This window comes from Nicotiana attenuata, chromosome 2 (assembly GCF_001879085.1).
Source record: "Nicotiana attenuata strain UT chromosome 2, NIATTr2, whole genome shotgun sequence".
NCBI classification, from domain to species: Eukaryota; Viridiplantae; Streptophyta; class Magnoliopsida; order Solanales; family Solanaceae; genus Nicotiana; species Nicotiana attenuata.
Genome location: NC_031990.1, coordinates 35,757,054 through 35,783,336, shown reverse-complemented (window position 1 = coordinate 35,783,336; position 26,283 = coordinate 35,757,054). Strand labels below are relative to the sequence as shown.

Here is a 26,283-nt window from a genome sequence, read left to right as displayed (position 1 = left end):
ATATTAACCATATTTTGGCATAAGTATAGAAATTAAATGACTAAATCAACATAATAATAATTCGGGGAATAATTATTGGGGATTTTATGAATAAAAGGGAAGGAAATAAATCAATTTAAATCCTTAAAATTATGGAAAAAATTATAAAAACCTTGTGCATGCTTAAATATGCATGTATATGCTATTTTGAAGGCATTTATGCTTATAAAAAATATATAGGGAAAAATTGGGTATCAACACAGGGCTCGTTGGCATTCCGGGGTCCATGCGAAGTCCTTTTTCTTTTTGAGCAATGAAAAGAAATGGTGACTTCGATCTGACGACCTTGAAATGAATCGACCCAAAGTATCTATTCGCTCTGTTAGCCTTTGCACGACCTTTACACTATCCACGACTGTGATATCCTCGATAGCCTTAATCTTATCGGGGTTGATTTCGATACCCCGATTAGACACCATGAAGCCGAGGAACTTACCCGAGCCAAATTCGAAGGCACATTTCTCCGGGTTAAGCTTCATGTTGTATTTCCTCAAAATTGCAAATGTTTCCTACAAATGAACTAAATGGTCCTCTGCGCGCAGGGACTTAACCAACATATCATCAATATAGACTTCTATTGTTTTACCTATTTGTTCTTCGAACATTTTATTAACTAGGCGTTGGTATGTAGCTCCTGCATTTTTAAGCCCGAAGGGCATTACGTTGTAACAATAAGTTCCAAATTTAGTAATAAATGAAGTTTTTTCCTGGTCTTCCGGGTTCATCTAAATTTGATTGTACCCTGAGTAGGCGTCGAGAAAAGTTAGGATCTCGTGGCCGGCCGTGGCATCGATCATTCGATCGATGTTTGGCAATGGGAAAGAATCTTTCGGACATGCTTTATTCAAGTCCTTATAGTCTACACACATTCTAAGCTTGTTTCCTTTTTTAGGAACCACAACTACGTTGGCTAACCACTCGGGGTATTTTACCTCCCGAATGGATCCTATTTTAAGAAGTTTGGTTACCTCGTCTTTTATGAAGGCATGTTTTACCTCAAACTGAGGCCTCCTCTTTTGCTTCACCGGTTTGAACCTGGGATCGGTGCTTAGCCTATGCGTGGTGATTTCTGGTGGAATTCCTGTCATATCTAAGTGGGACCAAGCAAAGCAATCCATATTAACAATAAGAAATTGAATTAGTTTTTTCTGAGTTTGGGGGTCAATTCTGTTCCAGGGTATACCTTTCTCTCGGGCAAGTATTCGATAAGTATGACCTGCTCCAGTTCCTCGACAGTTGACTTGGTTGCATCGGACTCTTCGGGAACGACGAAGGTTCGAGGAGTAAGGAAGTCCTCTTCTTCGCCTTCGATTACCTATTGTTCCGACTCAGTCGAGGCTGGGGGCTGTGATTGCTATTTAGCCGCCTGCTTACCTTTGGTGCTCGATTTCTCCGAGGTCAAGGGCTCTGGTATCGGCACCACTTCATCGATCACAAACATCTCTTTTGCAGCATGTTGATCTCCGTAGACTGTTTTCACTCCTTCCTCCATTGGGATTTTCATCATTTGGTGAAGAGTTGAAAGCACTGCCCTCATGTTGTGTATCCATGGTCTCCCGAGGAGCGCATTATACCTCATGTCACCTCCGATGACATGGAATCTGGTGTCTTGTACGGTCCCGGCTATGTTTACTGGCAAGATAATCTCTCCCTTTGTTGTTTCGCTTGCCATGTTGAAGCCATTCAGGACCCGGGATGCAGGTATAATCTGAACTTGTAGGCCGAGTTGTTCCACGACCCTCAATCTGATTATGTTTGCTGAGCTACCTGGATCCACTAAAACACATTTAACTTGAATTTTATTTAAAAGGATAGAGATTACCAGTGCGTCGTTGTGAGGCTAAGATATGCCTTCTGCTTCCTCGTCACAGAATGATAAGATGTCCTCAGGCACATAGCTCCAAGTCCGTTTTTCTTTGGTGATTGATACTTTGGTACATTTGAATATAGGTCGTTGAGGGACATCGACTCCGCCAATGATCATGTGGATTACTTGTTATGGTTCTTCTTGTTCATTTTTCCTTGCATCTCTCTCCCTGAAGTGATTCTTAGCCTGATCAATTAGGAATTCTCGAAGGTAGCCCTCGTTGAACAAACGAGCCACTTCTTCCCTTAGCTGTCTGCAGTCTTCTGTTCGATGACCATGTGTGCCATGATACTTGCAAATCAAGTTCGGGATTTTTGAGAAGGACTGGTCTTTGTACGTCTGGGCCACTTGGTGTCTTTGATTCTCCCAATAGCTGAGACAATCCCCGACGCATTTATGCTAAAGTTGTACTCTGATAATAAAGGAGCCTTTGTGGGGTCGGTACGTTTGTCGAACCCGCTCTTACTCATGATTCCGCGAGAACTTTGACCTCGATCGTTTCTTTGATCGCTCCGAGAAGTGCTACGGCTCGGGCCGCTGTTTCTTCGATCGTCATATGGTTGATACCGTTCTTTGTTGAATCTCGAATCCTAGTCTGTGTCCCTCGGGGGCTTGGCTCCGAATCTGTTAGGATGAACTAAACCCGAGGGGGCTCCCAACTGGTCGTCCTCGACCCTGATTTTTGACTGGTAACAATTGTGCACATCCGACCATGTCACAGCTGGATATTCGATCAAGTTCTGCTTTAATTATCGAGATGAAATCGAACTCCTTTCATTCAAACCCTGCATGAAAGCTTGCACTGCCCAGTTATCCGAGACCGGTGGTAACTCCATTCGCTCCATCTGGAACCTACATACGAATTCCCTTAACATCTCGTTGTCCCTTTGTTTTATCTTGAAGACGTCTGATTTCCTCGTGGCCACCTTTATGGCCTCGGCATGTGCTTTCACGAAGGCGTCTGCTAACATAGTAAACCAGTCAATAGAGTTAGGAGCTAGGTTGTGATACCAAATCATGGCTCCTTTCGACAATGTTTCTCCGAACTTTTTCAACAAGACTGATTCAATATCGGCGTCATTCAAATCATTTCCTTTGATCCCGCAAGTGTACGAAGTAATATGGTCGTTAGGGTCGGTTTTCCCGTTATATTTGGGTATATCGGGCATGCGAAACTTTTTAGGAATAGGCATCGGAGCCGCACTTTGGGGAAACGGTTTTTGTATGAATTTTTGGCATCTAATCCTTTCAAAATCGGAGGTGCCCCCGGTATCTGGTCTACTCGGGAGTTATAAGTCTCTACTTTCTTATTGTTATCTTCAATTTTTTTTTCTCCAGACTTGATCCTCTTAGTGAGCTCTTCGAGCATTTTCATATTGGTTGGGTCAGTCCCGGAGCCACTTTCATCGGGCCTTTCTAGCGCCGGTTCAGTACGTCGAGTGTTTCCATGTTCAGCTACACTCGGAGTCTTATTTTGACTTTGAAGTTGAGCGATGGCGATTTGCTGAGCCTGCAGCATCTCGAATATCACTTAGAGGCTGACTCCCCCATCTCCTACTCCTGGTGTTCCTTGGTCCCCTGGTCGGGCTTTCCTGCGTACACTCCCTTCGGGGTCTGTGCCTAAGTTGGTATGAGAACTAACATCAACTGGTTCCATGTTTGGCGCTTCCCCAGGATTTACCGGTGGTATGCCGACCCCTACATTGTTGTTTTCACCAAGACCTTCATTGTCATGAGCAGGTGCATTTTGTAAGCTAGACATATTTCAGCCTGAGAATCAAAAATTCTTGAAGAGAAAAAGTGTAAAAATAACGTGCGTAATAAGAATTAGTAAAGAAACAATCACTATTATCTTTAGCCCCACAGTGGGCGCCGAACTGATTACCTCGAAAATACGAGTAACAATTAAATTTGATTTGTGGTTTTAAAGATATGTGATTTAAATCATACCACTAAATAATCAAGAAATATGAAGTAGAAGTGAAAGATACAAGTGAATCAAACCAATGTTACTTGACAGTAGTGACCTCGAGATGGTGACCTCGAGACGGGCTAAAAGCAATAAAGTAAGAAAAGTAAAGCAAAAGCAGTAGAACTAAAGGACAATGTTGATGAACAGTAGGCAAAAAGTAGAGTATATTCTTTTCTCGGTGATTAGCTGTGCTACAAATGATTGGGGTCCACCTTTATATAATAGGGGAAAATAGGGAATATTTCTATTTACAGTAGGGAGTATTCTTGATACAGCTGTCTAACCGCCTAGTACGGAATCATACAATCATATTCCAGGATTTGCGCCATGATCTTGGGGACGTTGCCGGAATCTAGCCCATTCTATTACAAGTTCTTAATGATACTATTCCGAGGTCGAGCATACTTGGCCCCGGTATTCCTCGTACTCCTATCTCCGGGCATTGCACTCTGTCTTTGAGCTCGATCTTGGTCTACTGGTCTCGAACTCGACCTCACCCGAACTCAGGCCTATGACGAACCCTTGAGCCTATAAATCGGAGGCATATGATTTAGACCGTATACAGATAGTCCCCGCGTTTCTTAGAATAAGATGATAAGGAACGATTTGAACCTCGATTTTCCCGAGCCTCTTATGATGATGTCATGCCCGTGAAGTAGGCACTTGAAGTGATAGGAAATGTCATGTCGGCACGCTTCCCAAAAACATCAAATGCGCGCCAGCACTGGTCGGCCACTAGCACCGCCAAACCGTCATTGCCTTTCTATAAATACGATGCTACTCTATTGAACAAAGAACTGTACGCATTTCATCTTCATTTACTCTGATTCTTTCCCTTCTTTATTTCTTTCTCTAATCATTTGTTTCCATGGTTCGAACCTGCGACCTGCTGGTAGTACGACAGCAACTTTACCAGCTACGCCAAGCTCCCCTTTTCAAAGCTTCGATTCGAAACAACGAGAGAAGGGCGCAGAATCCTTCCCACATCAGAAAATATGCGAGCTTCACCTTGTCGCTCATCTCTCTTAACTTTAGCCTGGTGTGGCACTTCATTCCTTTTGCTTTCTATGGAGTAAGGTGGCACTACCATCTACTAACTTTTGTATCTCACACCAGTACAGCGCCCCAAGGATGGATATTCTTGGATCGTTGCTCGTGCATCTTGCAACCTTCTTTGGTTTTTCTTGTGATAGAAGGTGAAGCTACATCTTCTTGTCTTCCCTTCTGGTATTTTTCTCTTGCCGCTATTTTTTAACGGATTATGGCCAAAAATTTCAACAGAATGCTCAATCCCAGCTGCTGGAAATATAGTTACATTTATCGAGGGTTTTTTGCCCTAAATTTCTTCAAGCACACAAATATTTTCAAAGGTTAAAATGGGGTTCTCGGGAAGGAGGTTCCCGAAGATGCCGCTCTCGAGGTCGTGGCCCTAAAAGTAGATTAGGTTCTTGGCTTTTTGTTTTTTTCTTCTTTGTTACTGTATAAGGACCCTTCATTGATGTTGTAAATATATTTTGTAGCCATCCCTTGGAAATATAACAGGATCTCTTTGTCTTATTTTTGGCTCGTGTTGAATTCCATTCCGTCTTTATTTGTGAAAAATTTGATTGTATAACTTTAGTAATTAGTCTGAATACCGGACTCAGAACATAATAAACCCTTAGGTTTTTAATCAATCAATATAATACCGCTTAAGGTTTTTGTTAATCCTCGAGCTAAGCTTAAATTGATTTGATGCGAGCTCGGGACATCGGGACTCCTGAGTCCGATTCGAGTGAGAACGAAGTCTCGAACTATATGTCTTGGCCCTTAAGCCATTCAAAGTTGGCCCTTAGGCTCTTTAAGTTGGCCCTTAGGCTCTTTAAGTTGGGCCAATTCGGCCTCTAGGATGGCTTTTCCATCTTTTCGGCTAAAAGACTTAGTGAAAATTTTGTTATGCCTTAGCATTTGTTATTTGTACCCATTCGGTTTTTCGAAGGTTCGATGAATCGGAACCTTATCAGTAGTTTGTTTGTGCCAACATAATCGAATTCCTTTTGTGGTTTTTTCAAAGGCTGATGTTATCGAAGCCTTTAGATTATTCGAGGGCTGAATTTATCGAAGCCCTTTTGCTTTTGCCGAGGGTAGCCTGATTTAACTGGTTTTTTCAAAGTGTTTGAAGGCCTTTAATTTATGGTGGAAGTCGGACGTCTCCGAGCCGCATTATTTCGGCCATAGCCTTTTATACGACCGTCGTCTTTAATATGGCCGTAGCCTTTAATTTGGCCATAGCCTTCGGGTGTGTCTCTTGGACTTGTTCCCAGATAACTTTTCGAACTTGTTCGAAAAGTTAGTCCCCAAGTATATGGCCTTGGCCTTGGTTTCAGGGGGATGCCTCTTTGAGGTTTTATGAGTCTGAGTTTTTGGTGACTCGGATGCATTGATTGTCGATGACAGTCCCCGAGTATTTTGGGGTTATATTCGTGCTTTGGCCCTTGAGCCGTTTCCCGTAGGATTATAAGTGTAGAGCTCGTATAATACTAGACTTTCTTTGAGACATGATATCTAGAGATTCTAGTTCATTTTACACTCCTTTTTACTTGAGTTATGATTAAAAATGCATACATATAGTCCCAAAGGCTTACATGTTGTGCTTGTTTGCAGGGTTTTGTCAAGAAAGTGACAAGAGGTCAAAAGTCAGCTAAAAAAAAAGTGAAACCTGCACAAGTACCAAGAACAAGTCAAAGCACAGCTACAACAGACCCACCGCGGCCGCAATCCATTTTGTGCGGTCCGCTATGAAGAGATTCAAAGAGGTGCAGTTTTTGGAAGCTCAAGCACTACGGCCGCAAAGCATTTTGTGCGGACTGCAGTAGCCTCACCGCGGCCGCAATCCATTTTATGCGGTCCGCTGAGAAGAGATTCAGAGAGCTAGAATTTTAGAAGTTGGAAGCCTCTGTGGCCGTATTCCATTTTATGCGGACCGTAGTGAAGCCACCGCGGCCGCAGTATATTTTTTGCGGTCCACGGTGGCCAGATTCAAAGACATGAAAATCAAGCTAAAAAGCCTCACCGCGGCCGCGGTGCATTTTCCGCGGTCCGCGGTACCTCCGCAGGGGTATTTTTGTCCAGAAAATTTGGCCTTGTATAAATAGTTCTTTTTTAGATTTTTAGGGTATCTAACTTTTAGCTGAGCATGTGAACGGCTGTTTTTGGCTACTTTGAGTAATTTCATAGTTGATTTATCATTGAATCTTCAATTATTAGCTTGTAAACATATCGTATGGGTTATTCTTCATCTAATTATCTGTTTTCTTCCATTATTATGAGTAGCTAGACCCATTAGCTAGGGTTGTGGCTCAACCCTAGTGCGGGTATTTGATGGGTCTTGTGTTTTAAGGCTTAGATGTTTATGGGTGGTTCATATTTGGACTGATTTGTGGTTTCTATGTTGGGTTAGTGGTTGCAAACACTAATTCGTGCCTATTTGACTTGAGCTCTTCTTGAGAAAGAGAGCTTGAGTCTAGGTAATCAGTCCAACAAGGAATTGGGGCGTACTCAAGAGATTGATAGCCCCAATTAAAAGGTTAAATCTAGAGATAGTAATACCCGACTTGAGCCTATATTGCTTGTATAATTTCGACACCCAATTGGACTTGAGAAAGTCAATTTGGGCAAAGTCACTCAAGCTACCGAGAGGTATAGAGTGAGTAGCGTCGTGCATTGGCTATATCGCGATCCCAAACATAACAACTTTGCCTTAGACTCTAGATCCCGTCAAGTATTCACCTAGGGGGAAGTCACTTTCCTAGTGCCTCGTTACCTATTAGAAAACCTTTCAAGCAAATATTCTTAGTTTAATTTAGCATCTCAATAGTATAATATTAGAAGTAAAAAGCAAACAATTATGATTGGAAGCGTAATTAAGAACATTACGCATTGCTAGTTTAGATAGGAATCCAATTCCCAGTTCTAGCTCCCTGTGGATTCGATCTCGACCTTTTCGGGTAAAAGCTGCTTCGACCGCTCTCGCCACTCCATAGTGGTGCAGGGTTGGCACCGATCAAGACACAAAGTGTTTTTGATACAAATAGGAAGCTTCTTCAAATAATTGATACATGCGTACATGTTGCCGTCGAGGCTCGACTATTCTATACGGACACGGTTCATCTGACCGTTTGGCCCATTACAAAGATTTCCTATCGAGGCCCTCTTAGGAGTGAAGTATTTTCCTCGAAAATATGACCTCCAAGGGTGATGCCCCCCTGTATTCGAGGTTGATTGAAAAGAAGCCTTGGATACTATTGAGTCCTCCTTAGGTAGCATATAATTGTTGCCTCATTAAAAACCTTGCCGGTAAAACCCATTTGGGACAAAATTCGATCTAAGGGAAAAAGAGTGCAACGCATGCTTTTAAAACCTAAGGCCTTCGTGTAAAAATGGTGTCTTCGAGATCGCGTACCTTCGAGAGCTTCGATCGAAAAATCTGTAATAAGTTAGTTTTAAACTCAAATTGGCAAAGGATAAAGTCATACCTTAGCAGTAGTATCGTTTGAATAGTGATACGTTCCAATTATTTGGCAGTTGTTCACCTTCCATTGTGCTAAGTTTGTAAGATCCTTTACCGACAACTCCGAGGACTCGGTACGGTCCTTCCCAATCTGGCCTAGTTTCCCTTCATTCGGGTCTCGAGTATTGAGGGTGACCTTTCGTAGAACTAAGTCCCCGATTCCAAAGTGTCGAAGGTTGGTCCTCTTATTATAGTATCTCTCGATTCTTTGCTTCTATGCGGCCATCCGAACAAGTGGTGCCTCTCGTTTTTCGTCTAATAGCTCGAGGCTACTATTCATAGCCTCGTGATTTGACTCCTCCGATGCATGTCAAAACCTGGCGCTGGGTTCTCCAACCTCGACGGGGATGAGGGCCTCGGAACCATATACTAGAGAAAATGGGGTGGCCCCCGTGCTAGACTTTGAGGTTGTCCGATATGCCCAGAGGACCTCGGGTAAAACTTCTCTCCATTTTCCCTTTGCATCGTCTAACCTTTTCTTCAGGTTTTGAATGATAGTTTTGTTTGTTGACTCGGCCCGTCCATTTCCAGTCGGGTGGTACGGTGTTGATAAAATCCTCTTTATTTTATGTGCTTCGAGGAACTCCGTCACCTTGCTGCCAACGAATTTCTTTCCATTGTCACACACAATCTCGGCAGGTATCCCGAATCGGCATATGATGTGGTCCCAGACGAAGTCAATAACTTCTTTTTCTCGGACCTTCTCGAAGGCCTGTGCTTCCACCCACTTAGAAAAATAATCAGTCATTAGTACAATAAACTTAGCTTTACCTGGGGCCGTTGGCAGAGGGCCGACTATATCCATTCCCCATTTCATGAAAGGCCACGGGGATAGGACCGAATGAAGTTGTTCTCCGGGCTGATGGATCATCGGTGCAAATTGTTGACACTTATCACATTTTTTGACAAATTCCTTAGTATTTTTTTCCATGCTATCCCAGTAATAACCTGCTCTGATAATTTTGCGGACTAAAGATTCGGCATCGGAATGTTTCCCACAAGTGCCTTCATGGATTTCTCGTAGAACATAATCGGTGTCTCCTGGCCCCAAGCATACCACCAACGGTCCATCGAATGTTCTTCGGTACAATGTTCCATCTTCATCTAAAGAAAACCTAGCAGCCTTGGCTCGTACGCCCTCGATTCCTTGTGATCCGATGGGAGTTTTCCATTCTTCAGGTAGTCGATATACTTATTCCTCCAGTCCCATGTTAAACTCGTTGAATTTATCTCGGCATGACCCTCTTCAACCATAGACCTCGATAATTGGACGACAGTCCTCGGGACGATATCATCTTCTTCGATCAAGGATCCCATATTAGCAAGCGCATCGGCCTCGCTATTTTGCTCCCGAGGCACATGATCCAGAGTCCACTCTTTGAAGCAGTGCAAATTTACCTGTAGCTTATCCAAGTACCGTTGCATTCTATCCTCTCGAACCTCGAAACTGTTATTTACTTGGTTCACCACCAATCGAGAATCGGACTTGGCTTCGATGACTTCTGCTCCCAAGCTTTTAGCTAGCTCGAGACCTGCAATCATGGCCTCATACTCGGCCTCATTGTTAGTTAATCTTGGAGTTTTGATAGATTGCCTAATGGTATCACCCGTGGGCGGCTTCAAGACAATGCCAAGCCCGGACTCCTTCACATTCGAGGCACCGTCTGTGAAAAGGGGCCATATCCCCGATGCTATACCCAAACTTAGCAGGAGTTCTTTCTCCACTTTGGGCACGAGGGTCGGTGTAAAGTCAGCCACAAAGTCAGCTAAGATTTGAGACTTGATGGTCGTTCAGGGTTGATATTCGATATCGTACTCGCTAAGATCGATGGCCCATTTCCAGTCGGCCTGATAGCTCGGGTCTATGCAAAATATTTCGAAGACGATACATGGTTAATAAACATATAGGATGACATTAGAAGTATGGTTTTATCTTTCGAGATGCGCTTATTAATGCAAGTGCTAATTTTTCTAAGTGAGGGTACCTTGTTTCTGCATCTCCTAGAGTTCGGCTCACATAATAAACAGGAAATTGTGTACCTTGCTCTTCTCGAACTAGTACCCCACTTACCGCTATCTCTGACATAGCCAAGTATAGGTAAAGCTTTTCGTCTACCTTCGGGATATGAAGCAAAGGCGGGCTCGACAAGTATTGCTTTAGTTCCTCCAGGGCTCGTTGGCATTCCGGGGTCCATTCAAAGTCATTTTTCTTTTTGAGCAAGGAAAAGAAATGGTGACTTCGATTTGACGACCTTGAAATGAATCGACCCAAAGCAGCTATTCGCCCTGTTAGCCTTTGCACGACCTTCACACTATCCATGACCGTGATATCCTCGATAGCCTTGATCTTATCAGGGTTGATTTCGATACCCCGATTGGACACCATGAAGCCGAGGAACTTACCCGAGCCAACTCCGAAGTCACACTTCAACGGGTTAAGCTTCATGTTGTATTTCCTCAAAATTGCAAATGTTTCCTGCAAATGGACTAAATGGTCCTCTGCGCGTAGGGATTTAACCAACATATCATCAATATAGACTTCCATTGTTTTACCTATTTGTTCTTCGAACATTTTGTTAACTAGGCGTTGGTATGTAGCTCCTGCATTTTTAAGACCGAAGGGCATTACGTTGTAACAATAAGTTCCAAATCTAGTAATAAATGAAGTCTTTTCCTGGTCCTCCGGGTTCATCTGAATTTGATTGTACCCGGAGTAGGCGTCGAGAAAAGTTAGGATCTCGTGGCCGGCCGTGGCATCGATCATTCGATCGATGTTTGGCAATGGGAAAGAATCTTCGGACATGCTTTGTTCAAGTCCTTATAGTCTACACACATACTAAGCTTGTTTCCTTTTTTCGGAACCTCAACTACGTTGGCTAACCACTCGGGGTACTTTACCTCCCGAATGGATCCTATTTTAAGAAGTTTGGTTACTTCGTCTTTTATGAAGGCATATTTTACCTCGGACTGAGGCCTCCTCTTTTGCTTCACCGGTTTGAACCTGGGGTCGGTGCTTAGCCGATGCGTGGTGATTTTCGGTGGAATTCCTGTCATATCTAAGTGGGACCAAGAAAAGCAATCCATATTATCAATAAGAAATTGAATGAGTTTTTTCCTGAGTTCGGGGGTCAATCCCGTTCCAGGGAATACCTTTCTCTCGGGCAAGTATTCGATAAGTATGACCTACTCCAGTTCCTCAATAGTTGACTTGGTTGCATCGGACTCTTCGGGAATGACGAAGGTTCGAGGAGTAAGGAAGTCCTCTTCTTCGCCTTCGATTACCTGTTGTTCCGACTCCGTCGAGGCTGGGGGCTGTGATTGCTATTTAGTTGCCTGCTTACCTTTGGCGCTCGATTTCTCCTAGGTCAAGGGCTCTGGTATTGGCACCACTTCCTCGATTGCAAATATCTCTTGCAGCATGTTGCTCTCCGTAGACTATTTTCACTCCTTCCTCCGTTGGGAATTTCATCATTTGGTGAAGAGTTAAAGGCACTGCCCTCATGCTGTGTATCCATGGTCTCCCGAGGAGCGCATTATACCTCATGTCACCTGCGATGACATGGAATCTGGTGTCTTGTACGGTCCCGGCTATGTTTACTGGCAAGATAATCTCTCCCTTTGTTGTTTTGCTTGCCATGTTGAAGCCATTTAGGACTCGGGATGCAGGTATAATCTGATCTTGTAGGCCGAGTTGTTCCACGACCTTCGATCTGATTATATTTGCTGAGCTACCTGGATCCATTAAAACACGTTTAACTTGAATTTTATTTAAAAGGATAGATATTACCAGTGCGTCGTTGTGAGGCTGAGATATGCCTTCTGCTTCCTTGTCACAGAATGATAAGACGTCCTCGGACACATAGATCCAAGTCCGTTTGGTGCGTTTGAATACAGGCCGTTGAGGGACATTGACTCCGCCAATGATCGTGTGGATTACTTGTTATGGTTCTTCTTGTTCATTTTTCCTTGCATCTCTCTCCTTGAAGTGATTCTTAGCCCAATCACATAGGAATTCACGACGGTGGCCCTCGTTGAACAAACGAGCCACTTCTTCCCTTAGTTGTCTGCAGTCTTCTGTTCGATGACCATGTGTGCCATGATACTTGCACATCAGGTTCGGGTTTCTTTGAGAAGGATCGGTCTGTATAGGTCTGGGCCACTTGGTGTCTTTGATTCTCCCAATAGCTGAGACAATCCCCGACGCATCTATGCAGAAGTTGTACTCTGATAATCGAGGAGCCTCTGCGGGGTCGGTACGTTTGTCGAACCCGCTCTTACTTATGAGTCCCCGAGAACTTTGACCTCGATCGTTTCTTCGATCGCTTCGAGGAGTGCTACAGCTCGGGCCGCTATTTCTTCGATCGATATATGGTTGATACCGTTCTTTGTTGAATCTTGAATCCCGATCTGTGTCCCTCGGGGGCTTGGCTGCGAATCTGTTAGGATGAACTGAACCCGAGGGGGCTCCCAACTAGTCGTCCTCGACCCTGATTTTTGACTGGTAACAATTGTTCACATCCGACCACGTCACAGCTGGATATTCGATCAAGTTTTGCTTTAATTGTCGAGATGCAATCGAACTCCTTTCATTCAAACCCTGCATGAAAGCTTGCACTGCCTAGTTATCCGAGACCGGTGGTAACTCCATTCGCTCCATCTGGAACCTACATACGAATTCCCTTAACATCTCTTTGTCTCTTTGTTTTATCTTGAAGACGTCTGATTTCCTCGTGGCCACCTTTATGGTCCCGGCATGTGCTTTCACGAAGGCGTCTGCTAACATAGTAAACCAGTCAATAGAGTTAGGAGAAGATTGTGATACCAAATCATGGCTCCTTTCGACAATGTTTCTCCGAACTTTTTCAACAAGACTGATTCAATCTCGACGTCATTCAAATCATTTCCTTTGATCCCGCAAGTGTACGAAGTAATATGCTCATTAGCGTCAGTTGTCCCGTTATATTTGGGTATATCGGGCATGCGAAACATTTTAGCAAGAGGCATTGGAGCCGCACTTTGGGGAAACGGTTTTTGTATGAACTTTTTGGCATCTAATCCTTTCAAAACTGGAGGTGCCCCTGGTATCTGGTCTACTCGGGAGTTATAAGTCTCCACTTTCTTATCCTTATCTTTAATTTTCTTTTCTCCGAACTCGATCCTCTTAGTGAGCTCTTCGAGCATTTTCATAATGGTGGGGTCAGTCCCGGAGCCACTTTCATCAGGCCTTTCTAGCGCCGGTTCAGTACGTCGAGTGTTTCCATGTTCAGTTACACTCGGAGTCTTATTTTGACTTTGAAGTTGAGCGATGGCGATTTGCTGAGCCTGCAGCATCTCGAATATCACTTGGAGGCTGACTCCCCCATCTCCTACTCCAGGTGTTCCTTGGTCCCCTGGTCGGGCTTCCCTGCGTACACTCCCTTCGGGGTCTGTGCCTAAGTTGGTATGAGAACTAACATCAACTGGTTCCATGTTTGGCGCTTCCCCAGGATTTACCGATGGTACGCCGACCCCTACATTATTGTTTTCACCAAGACCTTCATTGTCATGAGCAGGTGCATTTTGTGAGCAAGACATGTTTCGGCCTGAGAATAAAAAATTCTTGACAAGAAAAAGTGTAAAAATAACGTGTGTAAAAAGAATCAGTAAAGAAACAATCACTATTATCTTTAGCCCCACGGAGTGCGCCAAACTGTTTACCTCGAAAATATGAGTAACAATTAAATTTGATTTGTGATTTTAAAGATATGTGATTTAGTTTAATACCAATTAATAATCAAGAAATATGAAGTAGAAGTGAAAGAGACAAGTGAATCAAATCAATGTTACTTGACAGTAGTGACCTCGAGACGGGCTAAAAGCAATTAAGTAAGAAAAGTAAAGCAGGAGCAGTAGAACTAAAGGACAATGCTGATGAACAGTAGGCAAAAAGTAGAGTATATTCTTTTCTCAGTGATTAGATGTGCTACAAATGATTGGGGTCCCCCTTTATATAATAGGGGAATCCAAAATATGGAATATTTCTATTTACAGTAGGGAATATTCCTGATACAGCTGTCTAACTGCCTAGTACGGAATCGTACAATCATATTCCGGGATTTGCGCCATGATTTTGGGGACGTGGCAGGAATCTAGCCCATTCCGTTACAAGTTCTTAACGGTACTATTCCGAGGTCGAGCATACTTGGCCCCGGTATTCCTCGTACTCCTGTCTCCGGGCATTGCACTCTGTCTTTGAGCTTGATCCTGGTCCACTGGTCTCGAACTCGACCTCACCCGAACTCGGGCCTATGACGGACCCTCGAGCCTATAAATCGGAGGCATATGATTTTGACCGTATACAGATATGAATATAATTTTGGGTTGTTTTTGAAATTTTGTGAGTGATATGAGTGAAAATTTAAAAAAAATAGTTTTTTTTTTTGGAGTTTTTCAAATTTTCGAAAAATTTAAAAATTCATCTTCAAGCGAAAATTGAAAATTTATAGCCAAGCACTGATTTCGGAAAAAAGTAAAAAAAAATTCATGGCCTAACGGGCTCTTATATTAGATGAAATTGATTTTGGTATAACGACACTTATGTGAACCAAGTGAAATAATGATTATGTACACAAACAATTTTAATAGTACTAAGTATTTTTCAACTTCAACGTCAAATTCTCATTTTCTCAATTTTAACCAAACGGGTCCTTAAGCTTTGTTTTATAACTAAATCCATTTTATTTTTTTCCTTTTATAACTAAAAGAATTATTTTTACATGTTGACATTATTAGTGTTTGTTTTGCACCTTCTCATCTGCGAGTAGGCTTTCTACTTCCGGACAACCGGAAAGCACCATAGATTCTAGAGCACAAAAACAGCAGTCTCCACCACTCGACCTTTTTGCATTTTTTAAGCTCATTTTATTTCAATATATGTTGTCCTGTTCCCAGTTTTCAATTAGAAAAGACATTCTTCTCTCTGCTCAATGCTCAAATGACCACGCCTTCTGCTGAAAATTCGCACCACTTTTGCCGTATGCCTTTTTCCTATATTCTCAGTATCTAGTCTCCTCTGTAAGTCTGCTAAATCTTTGCTATTTGTTTGTGTATATTTTGTTTTGTAATGCTTCATTTTAGTACTCTGATTTGGCTTTGTTTCGATTTGATTTTCATTCTAACAGGTTAAGATTCTTATTCTACAATATGTTTGCTTTCTTTTTCATGAGTTATTGATTGGCTTAAGCATTTAAAGTGAGTGTTAAAATGTTAAAAAGTACACTATAATTGTTTCCTGAATGAAAAAAGGAGCTTTGTAGAAAAGCATAGAGCATGTGCAAGCACATAATAATATGTCATGGAATATGAAATTAACTTGATATTCTTATCACGTGAAGTCATTTAATTCTGGAAGTTCTACTCTCACTTACTAATGCTACTTTCTTTCATTATCCAAGTTAGGTGTTCATTTATTATTGCAAGCCATTGTAGAAAAGGATAGAATTAATGTGCGTCTCTAGCTATATTGTAGTTCAAGTCTCAGAGGATTTTGCTTTAGTATTTGCAGGATTGTATAGTTTTACTGAAAATCATTTGAAATTATGATTTCGGGACTTAGGGCGAAAACTAGGAAAGGCCCCTCAGTTCAAGTTGATTATCTAATTCATATTCAGGAGATTAAACCTTGGCCGCCCTCACAGTCATTGAGGACGGTCCGTGCTATTCTAATCCAATGGGAACATGGAGATAGGAGTGGCTCTACTAGTCAAGTTGTTCCGTCTTTAGGCTCTGGTGTTGGTGATGGAAGCATCGAGTTCAATGAGTCTTTTAAACTTCCTGTGACACTATTGAGGGAAATTTCCATTAAAGGTGGAGATGGAGACACTTTCCAGAAAAATTGCATTGAGTTCAACTTGTATGAACCACGCCGTGATAAGACGGTGAAAGGTCAACCATTAGGAACTGCTATTATCAATTTGGCTGAATATGGTGTTGTTAATAAGGAGGGTTTGAATGTTAGTGCCCCTATTAATTGCACGCGGGCTTATAGGAACACTGTACAACCCCTTATCTTCCTGAAAATCCAGCAATTTGATAGGAGTCGCGCGAGCTCGTCCTCAAGGGACGAATTAACAAGAGGAGCATCGATAGACCGTACTGGCATTGAATCTGTTTCTACATTGACGAGTGAAGAATACACTGAGGAAGCGGGAATTGCCTCGTTCACTGATGATGACGGTTCCTCACACTCATCAGTTGCTTCTTCTTCTTCAGCTAATGGATCGAACTGTGGTTCACTACCACAAGGAGAGGTATAATGCTTACTTTCCAATTTAGTTTTTGTTCTCTGCAATTGCTTCCAAATTGCATGATGCAAAGATTTTTCCTTTTTTCTTTTTGTTGCAGGAAGAAGCTGAGGGAGTGAAAAGTAATCCTGGACAAAATGAAGATGAACATGTCCTCCTATATTCAAAGAACAAGTCTGCGGATTTGGATGAGAAGCAAGTGGTGAAGTCATTATCGAATTCGAAGCCAAGTTTGCCTCACTCTCCAACTGATTTGTCTTCTGATCTGGCATGGCTCTCAAGGAAAATTGGTGGTAATGGTAGCAATAAATGTGCGAATGAAATAACTGAAAACACTCAGAATCCATATGTGATAACCGAACATGTCGAACCAGTACAACAAAGGGAAAGAATACTGGCGAATAGTGAAAGTGGTGGTGAAATATCTACTCAGCAATGTTCGGATGAAGAGAGGGTCAGTAGTCATCTAGATCAAGTAGGCTTTCCAATTTCACATGTAGATGAGAGTAAGAGCTTTATGAACTCAGCAAGTCATTTCTCCAGCTCTAAGAATGCTGAGAATGCTTCGACTCCGGTTGGGAATAAGCTTGAGGATGCGAGAGCTATTGTTACCGAGAATGGTTCTAATGAGGGTGAAAACAGTGAGACGTATCAGGAGAGGAGACAAGAATGTAGTGCCAATAACAGAGATAATCATCAGGAAAATGAACAAGTAAAAGAAATTGTGGAAGAGGAAGAAAGTGAGGATGCTATGAAGAATGACTCAGAAGAAAGTGATGTAATTTCTGCTTACACGGATAGTTATGGAGAAAAGAGTAGTATCCAGAACAATGAGAGATTAAAGCATGTAAAGTCAGTCAGGTCATCAGCAGAACCTAATAGAGTAAACGGGTCTGTCAAAGGCAATCAGCTTTTAGCACAAGACAAACAGATTCGTGCTCGAGGTTTAGCAAACGAGAGGAAAGATCGAAAGGCACAGTCAACTGACACATCAACGAATCTTTTGGAAAGCAAACTCCATAAGTTGGAGCAAAGAGTGAACATGGCGGAAGGAGAATTGAGAGAAGCTGCTGCAATTGAAGCTGGCCTTTATTCGGTTGTTGCAGAGCATGGAAGTTCCAAAAATAAGGTCCATGCTCCTGCTAGACGCCTCTCGAGGTTCTATTTCCATGCCTATAAAGAAGACTCTCCATTGAAAAGGGGAACTGCTGCTAAAAGTGCTGTCTCTGGATTAATTTTGGTTGCAAGGGCATGTGGAAATGATGTTTCTAGGTACTTCTTAGTTTCCAATCATTCTTTTTGCATTCAACTAGCAGTCTTACTTTTTTCATCTCCACATATATGATGATGCATTTCTTTCTTACTGGAAGAAGCTGTTCAATAGCAAGTATTTTTTTGATATGAAAACCGAGCTGCAACCATATCACAGTTACTTGAAACTCTTCTATATAATCATCTTCAAGCAACTTTGCAGACTTGTCATGGCTCATCTCTTAGTCCTAAATCCAGTACATGAGTACACGAAAAGCTATTTTTCAAAGGCTCAAAGCTCTAAATAGCGATGCCTTTTGTGAAAGGCAGCTAAGTTGTATGCCCAAAAAGGTATTTACCATTTTCCCCAACTTATTCTTATTTTATGTCTGCGCACAGGTTAACTTTCTGGTTATCAAATTCGCTGGTGCTGAGAGCAACTATAGGCAAATTCCAGCGGCAGCAGTATTTGCCTCATTCTACTGAAACGATGCTTGGAAATGCTATTTCCAGGGACAAGAAACAGATATCTTCTCCACTTAAGTGGGAGTCTTTCTCCAGCAATGGTATTAAGGATGACTTTTGTGAAAGTTTTGGCAATTGGGAGGACCCACGTACATTTACACGAGCACTTCAGAGAACAGAAGCTTGGATATTCTCCCGTATTGTTGAATCTATTTGGTGGCAGGTCTCTCTTCCAGGTCCAATTGAACTTTAAAATTGAAGAATCATTATCTGATTGATTAATACGGCTTCCCTTTTCCTTTTTCCAGACTCTCACTCCACATATGCAATCTGGTGCTGCAAAAGAAATCCGTGAAAGTATGAGTTCTTTGATAAGCAATGTCCATAGAAGGACAGCAAGTTCAGATAATGAAGAGCGTGGAAGTTTCTCTTCAGAGCTTTGGAAGAAAGCCTTCAAAGATGCGTGTGAAAGGATTTGCCCTGTTCGAGCTGGAGGTCACGAATGTGGTTGTTTGCATTTTCTATCTAAACTGGTACTAGCTGGCACATTGTCCTTCAATATCAAATTTTCCCTAATTATTACATGAAAATACTATCAGTCTGAGAAGAACTTCACAGGAAATTTTTGAAAATTACTACATTTGAATTTACCTCATAAACACTGACTTAATGACACTTCTCACGTAAGATGAATTTGGATAAGAAAATCTAAGCTACAACAAATATGAATTCTCCTTAACTTCGTTTGCATCTTTTCTTATAATGTATGAAAATGTTGTTGACTGAGATTGTAGTCTACTTCTAGTTCTACTTTTACTTTGGTTGAATTATGATATTTTGGCATAAGTGGTTGTTGTTATGCTTTACGGTTCAGCATCTAGTAAAGCTCCAAAAAATTTCAGCAGTGCCTTTCCATTGAATTGTTTTAATGTGCATCATGCTTGATATTCTAAAACATTTCTATCTTGTTGCTAAGAATGCCATTCTTGTAACCAGATAATGGAACAATGTGTAGCTAGATTGGATGTAGCCATGTTCAACGCCATCCTTCGAGAGTCTGCTGATGAGATTCCGTCAGATCCTATATCAGACCCGATTAGTGATGCTGATGTTCTCCCCATTCCAGCTGGAAAGGCTAGTTTTGGGGCGGGGGCACAACTGAAAAATACGGTAAGAATTATGGTTGGATTTTGCCAAGTTAGATGGAGTATTAGAGTCTAGACGTGACCTTGGATAGCTAATACTCTTCATGATACATGGAAGAAATTTTGCCTGTTACAGAAATTATTGTGTCATAGCAGCCTTTGATGGATGGAAAAACTATTTATTTCAATAGACTTCTCTTTTTACTTATTCAGCCACCTCACTTTCCCCCTCTTATCCAAGAAAACGGAAAATTTTCCTTCCTCATCTTTTCCCTATTTGTACATTCAACCCCTTTTCCTGCAAATATGTTCTAATGCACGTTGCTTATATGTCATTGGTAACATTCGTGAAAAATCAATACTCCATTATTTATCTTTTGATGGAGATACTGTATATATTTTTTTTTCATGTGGATCACAGATCGGGAGTTGGTCCAGATGGCTTACTGACCTTTTTGGCATTGATGATGGGGAGTCACTAAAAGATATAAAAGGGGCAGATAAAAATGAAAAGGATGGGAGTAAAGAACTTGACACCTCTGCAAAGGCGTTCTATCTCCTTAATGCATTGAGTGATCTTATGATGCTTCCGAAGGATATGCTTTTAGACAGGACAATAAGAAAAGAGGTCAACCTCAGAACCCTAATCATTAAGATGTGTTCTCTGTTTTCTCGCCCTTGATATATGGTGCTACTTGCTTCTTCAGGTATGTCCGGCATTTGGTCCATTGCTAATAAGAAGGGTTCTTAATATATTTGTCCCGGATGAATTTTGCCGTGATCCAATACCTGAAGCTGTACTTGGAGCTCTTCACTCTGAGGTAAGTTCATTTCTGTCTTTGTTCATTTTTGCGTAGGTCAAGTTTATCTTGTGTATTCACGGAGCTAGAGTTTGAATCTGAAGTATGATGTCAGCTAAGCTTTTAACCGCGATGAAATAACTCTTGCAAGTCTGATCTGCTTATGGATTTTTCTTGGTTAGGATCCTCTTGAGGCTGAGGATGATTCTGTTACAAACTATCCATGCGTAGCAGCCCCAGTAGCTTATATTCCACCTCCAATATCTTTAGTCACCGATATGTTGGGAGATATTTCTAGCTATTCTCAATTGACACGAAGTGGATCTTCATTGCTCAAAAAGTCATACACAAGTGATGAGGAGCTGGAGCAATTGGATTCACCGTTGAGTTTTATAATTAACGATGGCCCTGAAGCTTCACAGTCTTTAGCAAAACCTAGTTGGATGACAAAAGGCAGTGGTAGGCAAAGGTATCAACTCCTTCGAGAGGTATGGATTAACAGCGAGTAAACTGATTAGTTGTGTTAAAAATACCGTTCTTGATTTGCATCTGAAGGAAGGTAGGAACAGCAATGAGAGTATGATTTGTGGATATGAGAAGCATTTGTTCTGGATCTTGATGTGTATTTTGAAGGAGCTAGGTGTCTGTAGGAATAATTAATAAAGTTGAAAAGAAATGAGGCCCTTTCCTTTCTACTGATTGAGTTATCACAGCTAACTGTAATTTATTTTTCTTCTGCCTCGCAGCATATAGTAGTTTTCATAGTACTCCATACCATCATATTGTTTACCTCAAAAATACGAGTAACAATTAAATTTGATTATATGTGATTTAGTTCAATACCAATTAATAATCAAGAAGTATGAAGTATAAATGACAGAAATGAGTAAATCAAACCAGTGTTACTAGACAGTATCGACCTCGAGCTTAGCGACCTCGAAATGAATCAAGAACTATAAAGTAAGAACAATGAAGCTAAAGGACAATTCTGATCAACAATGAGCGAAAAGTAGAGAATGTATTCTTTGCCAATGATTAGATGATGTTTACAAATGATTGGGGTCCCTTTTATATAATAGGGAAGCCCTAAATAAGGTACATTTTCATTTACAGTAAGGAATCTTATTGGGACAGTTGTCTAACCGCCTAGTACGGAATCGTACAATCCTATTCCGGGATTTGCGCCATGATTTTAGGGACGTGGCAAGAATCTCGCTCATTCTGTTGCAAATCCATAACGGCATTATTTCGGGGTCGAGCATACTCGGCTTTGGTATTCATCGTACTTCAATTTTCGGGCATTGCACTCTGTCTTCGAGCTTGAGTTCGGTCCATTTCGAACACGACCTTACCTGAACTCGGGCCTAAGGCGACCCTTCGAGCCTGGGAAATCGGGCAATACCTGATTTCGACCGTATACAGATGGTCCCCCGTTTCTTAGAATAAGATGATAATAAACGATTTGAACCTCGATCTTTCGGAGTCTCTGACGATGGCGTCATTCCCGTGACGTAGGTGCTCAAAGTGACTGAAACGTCCTGTCGGTTCGCTTCCCGAAAATACTAAATGCATGCCAGTAATGGTTGGCCACTAGCGTCGCCGAACCGTCGCCGCTTATCTATAAATACGGGGCTCCTTCCTTGAATTAAAAACTTTAGTTCTTCATCACTTTTTCTCTGATCACCTTTTCATCTTTATCTCTTTCTCTCATCATCCGCTTCCACCGCTCTTTTAAGTGCCGGAAAACGTCAAGCTCCCAGAAAACAACACGCTCCGCCACCATCTGCATTTCTTAGCTCAAAACTATGGCCAAAACTTCCAAAACAGTCCCCAAAAAGGAGAAGGCATCATCTTCTTCTTCTTCCCGGCCGGCCAAACCAGTGGTGCCACTGGCTCTTCACGAAATCACTCACGATCCTTGTGTGATTAAAAAGGATTTCAATATTGAAAATCCCCCCGATATCCAGGCCGATGCGAACATGTATCTCGATATATTAGTTCGATATCGAAGAAGTACCTCAAGGCCATGAAGAAGGACTGCGGCTGGGGAGACGAGGTCGTGGTACAGATCCAAAACCCCGAGGAAAGCATCACTACCCACGTGGAGGGGTTCTTAAGTGTTTACACTTACCCCTTCACACTGAGTCCCTCGATCCGGTAGTGAACGACTTCTGCAAAAGGTACGAGGTTACCCTTGGCCAGATCCATCCCTCCTTTTGGCGCATCGTGATTATGCTGCGCTATTTCTCCAGCAAGGCCGAGGGATTGGAGTTTATCCTCAACCATCTCATTCGGCTGTATCGACCTCAATTGTTTCGAGGGCTCATCAAGCTGCAACGTCGATAAAAAAAGGCCTTCTTTGCTAGTAACGATGAAGACAAAGATCGAGGCTGGATGAGCCGGTTTATTAGAGTGAGGACCTCGGTTGTCATCCCTAGGGAAAAAATGCCATTCCCGGAGAGATGGAACTTTAATCGTAAGTGAAGTTCTTTTCCAAATACTTACTCATATCCTGCTTTCGTGTTTCGTAATGCCTTTAACTTTTCCGCAACTGTCGCTTGGACGCCCCACGCTCTCCCTGACCTCGAGGACTGGGTCCGAAAGTTAGTTGCGACCTCTTTGTATGATGAGTGCAAATGGCGCGATTTATCGAGGGGCAAATGGGAGGCCAAACATCACGGTAAGTTCTCTTCCCAGGTTTTGATACTTTTCTTTTATCAGTGATGCCATCTCATTCATGTTTATTTGTGCAGGCATCGGAGATGTCTCCAAAATGAGGCCACCCCTGCCTGGGGAAAAGACCGAGTCCCCGAATCCGAAATCGGGAAAAGACAACAAGAGAAAGAGTGCTTCGAAACCCGAAGATCCCCAGGATGAGGGGGGCCCTACTCGAAAACCAAGGAGGAAACTTATCCATGTGGACTTGGATTCAGCCATCCAACATCTGGAAGATGAAGAGAACGAGGGCGAAGAGTCGGCGTTGGTGCCCCGAACTAGGAAACCAGTCGAGGCTGCCAAGTCCTCCGAACCTGAGACCTTGCCTCATGATGAAGGAACTCCGAAGAAAGACGAGTCCCCCGAGATCGAGATCATTCCCCCTCCTTCAACAAGTACGCTGGAGGGGGCAAGTGCCGAGAGGGCCGAAACTAATCAGAGCGCCCCGAGTGAGGATCTCGGGGCCGTGACAATGGGTCATTCACCTTCTCTACCTTCTTACTCCGAAGAGGCAATAAAGGACGCTCGGGCTCTGGGAACACCCGACCCGAGCAAGGTTCTCGAAGAAGATCCTTTTCGGGATTGTTTCACCGGGGTTGACGATGTTGTTGACCTTAATGATGCATCCACCCTCTTCGAAGAGGCTTAACATCGCTTCTCTTAGGTAAACACTAACTTTCATTATTGTAATTTTTTTTCCTCTCCTTCTTTTGACTGACGCGTCTTCGTTTCGTGTGTAGGCCATCAACAAGTTCAGGGCCGAGCTGAGCCAATGTGAGGCCGAGCTCAGGAAGGCTTCGGGTGAAGAGAAGGCCCTGAGTCTCCTCTATAGCCAAAAGGAGGATGAGCTCAAGGACCTTCGGACTGCATTGGCCAAAGCTCGGAAAAACGAGGACGAGCTAGATGAGCAGGTAACTATGATTTTAACAGAGTATGGTCTTATTGGCTTTACTGCGGAGGCTAATACTTCGATGACACAGCTGCAGCAAAAGTTGGAGATGATTGGGCAGCTCCGGGGCGAGGTCGATCGAGTTAAGGCTGACTGCCACTGATGAAAATAGAACATGGATCGGCTCGCTGCTGATAAAGAAGCTGCTCTAGCCCAACTAGCCTCGGCTGAGACGTAGCTCCGAGGTATAAAAGTGAAGAATCTGGCCCAGGCCAAGAAAATCGAGGAGCTGGAGGCAAGTCTTGCCAAAGCCGGGGCCGAGGTTGCAGAGGCCAAGGCTTAAGTTGAGAAGACGAAGGCTACGATTGATAAGACTATCGCCATATACTTAAGGGATGCCGAAGCTGCTCAAGCGAAGCTTAGGGAGGCCTCCGACCGGGAAAAACACAGTAATAATTTGGCCCAAGCCCGGAGGGAGACTCTCGAAGAAATTCACGCCCGAGGGTTCGACCTCACTGAAGAAATAGCCCAAGCAAAGGCGCTGGAAACCGATGCCAGGTTTCTCGTTTCTTCCGATGATGAAGATGCCGTTAGTGGTTCCGAGGGCGGGGAAGATGAAGATGGAGTCCCCGAGGAGGAGGTTCCTGAAGATGCGGCTCTTGAGGATGCAGCTCCCGAAGATGTGGTTCCCGAGGATGTGGCCCCCAAAGTAGATTAGGCTCTTGGCCTCTTTGTTTTTGTTTCTTTTTTGTGTAAGGTCCCCTCGTGGGTATTGTAAATATTTCTTATAAATATAAAGAATCTTTTTGCTTCATCTTCGATTTGCATTGAATTCCGTTTCGTCTTCATTTGAAAAAATTTGATGTTATAGCTCTAATGATCAGTCCGAGTATTGGTTTGGACTCAGAGTATAATAAACCCTTAGGGTTTTTATTTATCAATGGGCGAGTTTTATAATGGAATACCCCTTAAGGTTTTTGTTAATCCTCGAGCTAAGCTTAAGTCGATTTGACGCGAGCTCGGGATGACGGGACTCTTGAGTCCGAGCTGAGTGAGAATAAGGTCTCGAACTCAACATGCTTCGGCCCTTAGGCTCTTTTAGGTTGGCCCTTAGGCTCTTTAAGTTGGGCCGATTCAGCCTCTAAAACGGCTATAATTTTTCCCTCTTTTCGGCTAAAAGACTTAGTGAAAATTTTTCTATGCCTTAGCATGTGTTTATTGTACCCGTTGGATTTTTGAAGGTTCGATCGATTGGAACCTCATTTGTAATTCGTTTGTGTAACGATGATCGAATACCTCTTGAGGTTTTTTCGAAGGCTGATGTTATCGAAGCCTTTAAATTATTCGAGGGCTGATTTTATCGAAGCCCTTTATCATTTGCTTTTGCCGAGGGTAGCCTGATTTAACCGGTTTTTCAAAGTGTTTGAAGGTCTTTAATTTTATGGCGGAATTCGGACGTCTTCGAGCCGCATTATTTCGGCCGTAGCCTTTTTATATGACCGTAGTCTTTAATATGGCTGTAGCCTTTAATATGGTCGTAGCCTTCGGGTATGTCTCTTGGACTTGTTTCCCGATAACTTTTCGAACTTGTTCGAAAGGTTAGTCCCCAAGTATGTTGGCCTTGGCCTTTATATCGAGGGGATTCCTCTTTGAGGTCTTATGAGTTCGAGTTTTCGATGACTCGGATGTGTTGACTGTCGATGACAGTCCCCGAGTATTCGGGGTGCATTTGCATTCTGGCTCTTGAGCCGTTTCCTGTAGAATTATAAGTATGAAGCTCGTATAATAGTAGACTTCTTTGAGACACAAAGTGTTTTGATACAGAGAGAATGCTTCTTTAAATAATTGATTCATGCGTACATGTTTTGGTGTCGGGACTCGACTATTCTATGTGGACACGTCTGACCGTTTGGCCCATTACAAAGTTCTCCTATCGAGGCCCTCTTTGGCGTGAAGTATTTTCCACGAAAATATAACCTCCGAGGGTGATGCCCCCCAATATTCGAGGTTGATTGAAAAGAAGCCTTGGATACTGTTGAGTTCTCCTCAGGTAGCACATAGTTGTTGCCTCGTTAAAAACCTCGCCGGTAAAACCCATTTGGGACAAAATCCGATCTGAGGGAAAAAGAGTGCAACACGTGCTTTAAAACCTAAGGCTTTCGTGTAGAAAAGTGTCTTCGATATCTTCTATCGGTCACCTGCAATGGATTAGTCTCAAGTTCAAATGGACAAAAGGATAAAGTCATACCTTAGCAATAGTATCGTTTGAGTAGTGATACGTTCCAATTGTTTGGCAGTTGTTCGCCTTC

General features: G+C 42.7%; 1 protein-coding gene across 3 annotated transcripts; it reads left to right on the top strand.

The window, feature by feature from the left end:
- LOC109207238 lies at positions 15,219-21,137 on the top strand. 3 transcript variants are annotated; one of them, XM_019370130.1, is made up of 9 exons: positions 15,219-15,480; positions 15,971-16,715; positions 16,810-17,981; positions 18,360-18,648; positions 18,734-18,958; positions 19,422-19,595; positions 19,992-20,198; positions 20,278-20,391; positions 20,553-21,137. In XM_019370130.1, exons 2-9 carry the CDS (start codon positions 16,005-16,007, stop codon positions 20,877-20,879), a joined length of 3,219 nt encoding a protein of 1,072 aa, XP_019225675.1. In that variant the 5' UTR covers positions 15,219-15,480; positions 15,971-16,004; the 3' UTR covers positions 20,880-21,137. The 3 variants fall into 3 exon arrangements, with proteins under 3 accessions (XP_019225675.1, XP_019225669.1, XP_019225683.1); XM_019370124.1 differs by having other exon boundaries at positions 15,962-16,715; XM_019370138.1 differs by lacking the exon at positions 15,219-15,480 and adding an exon at positions 15,504-15,587.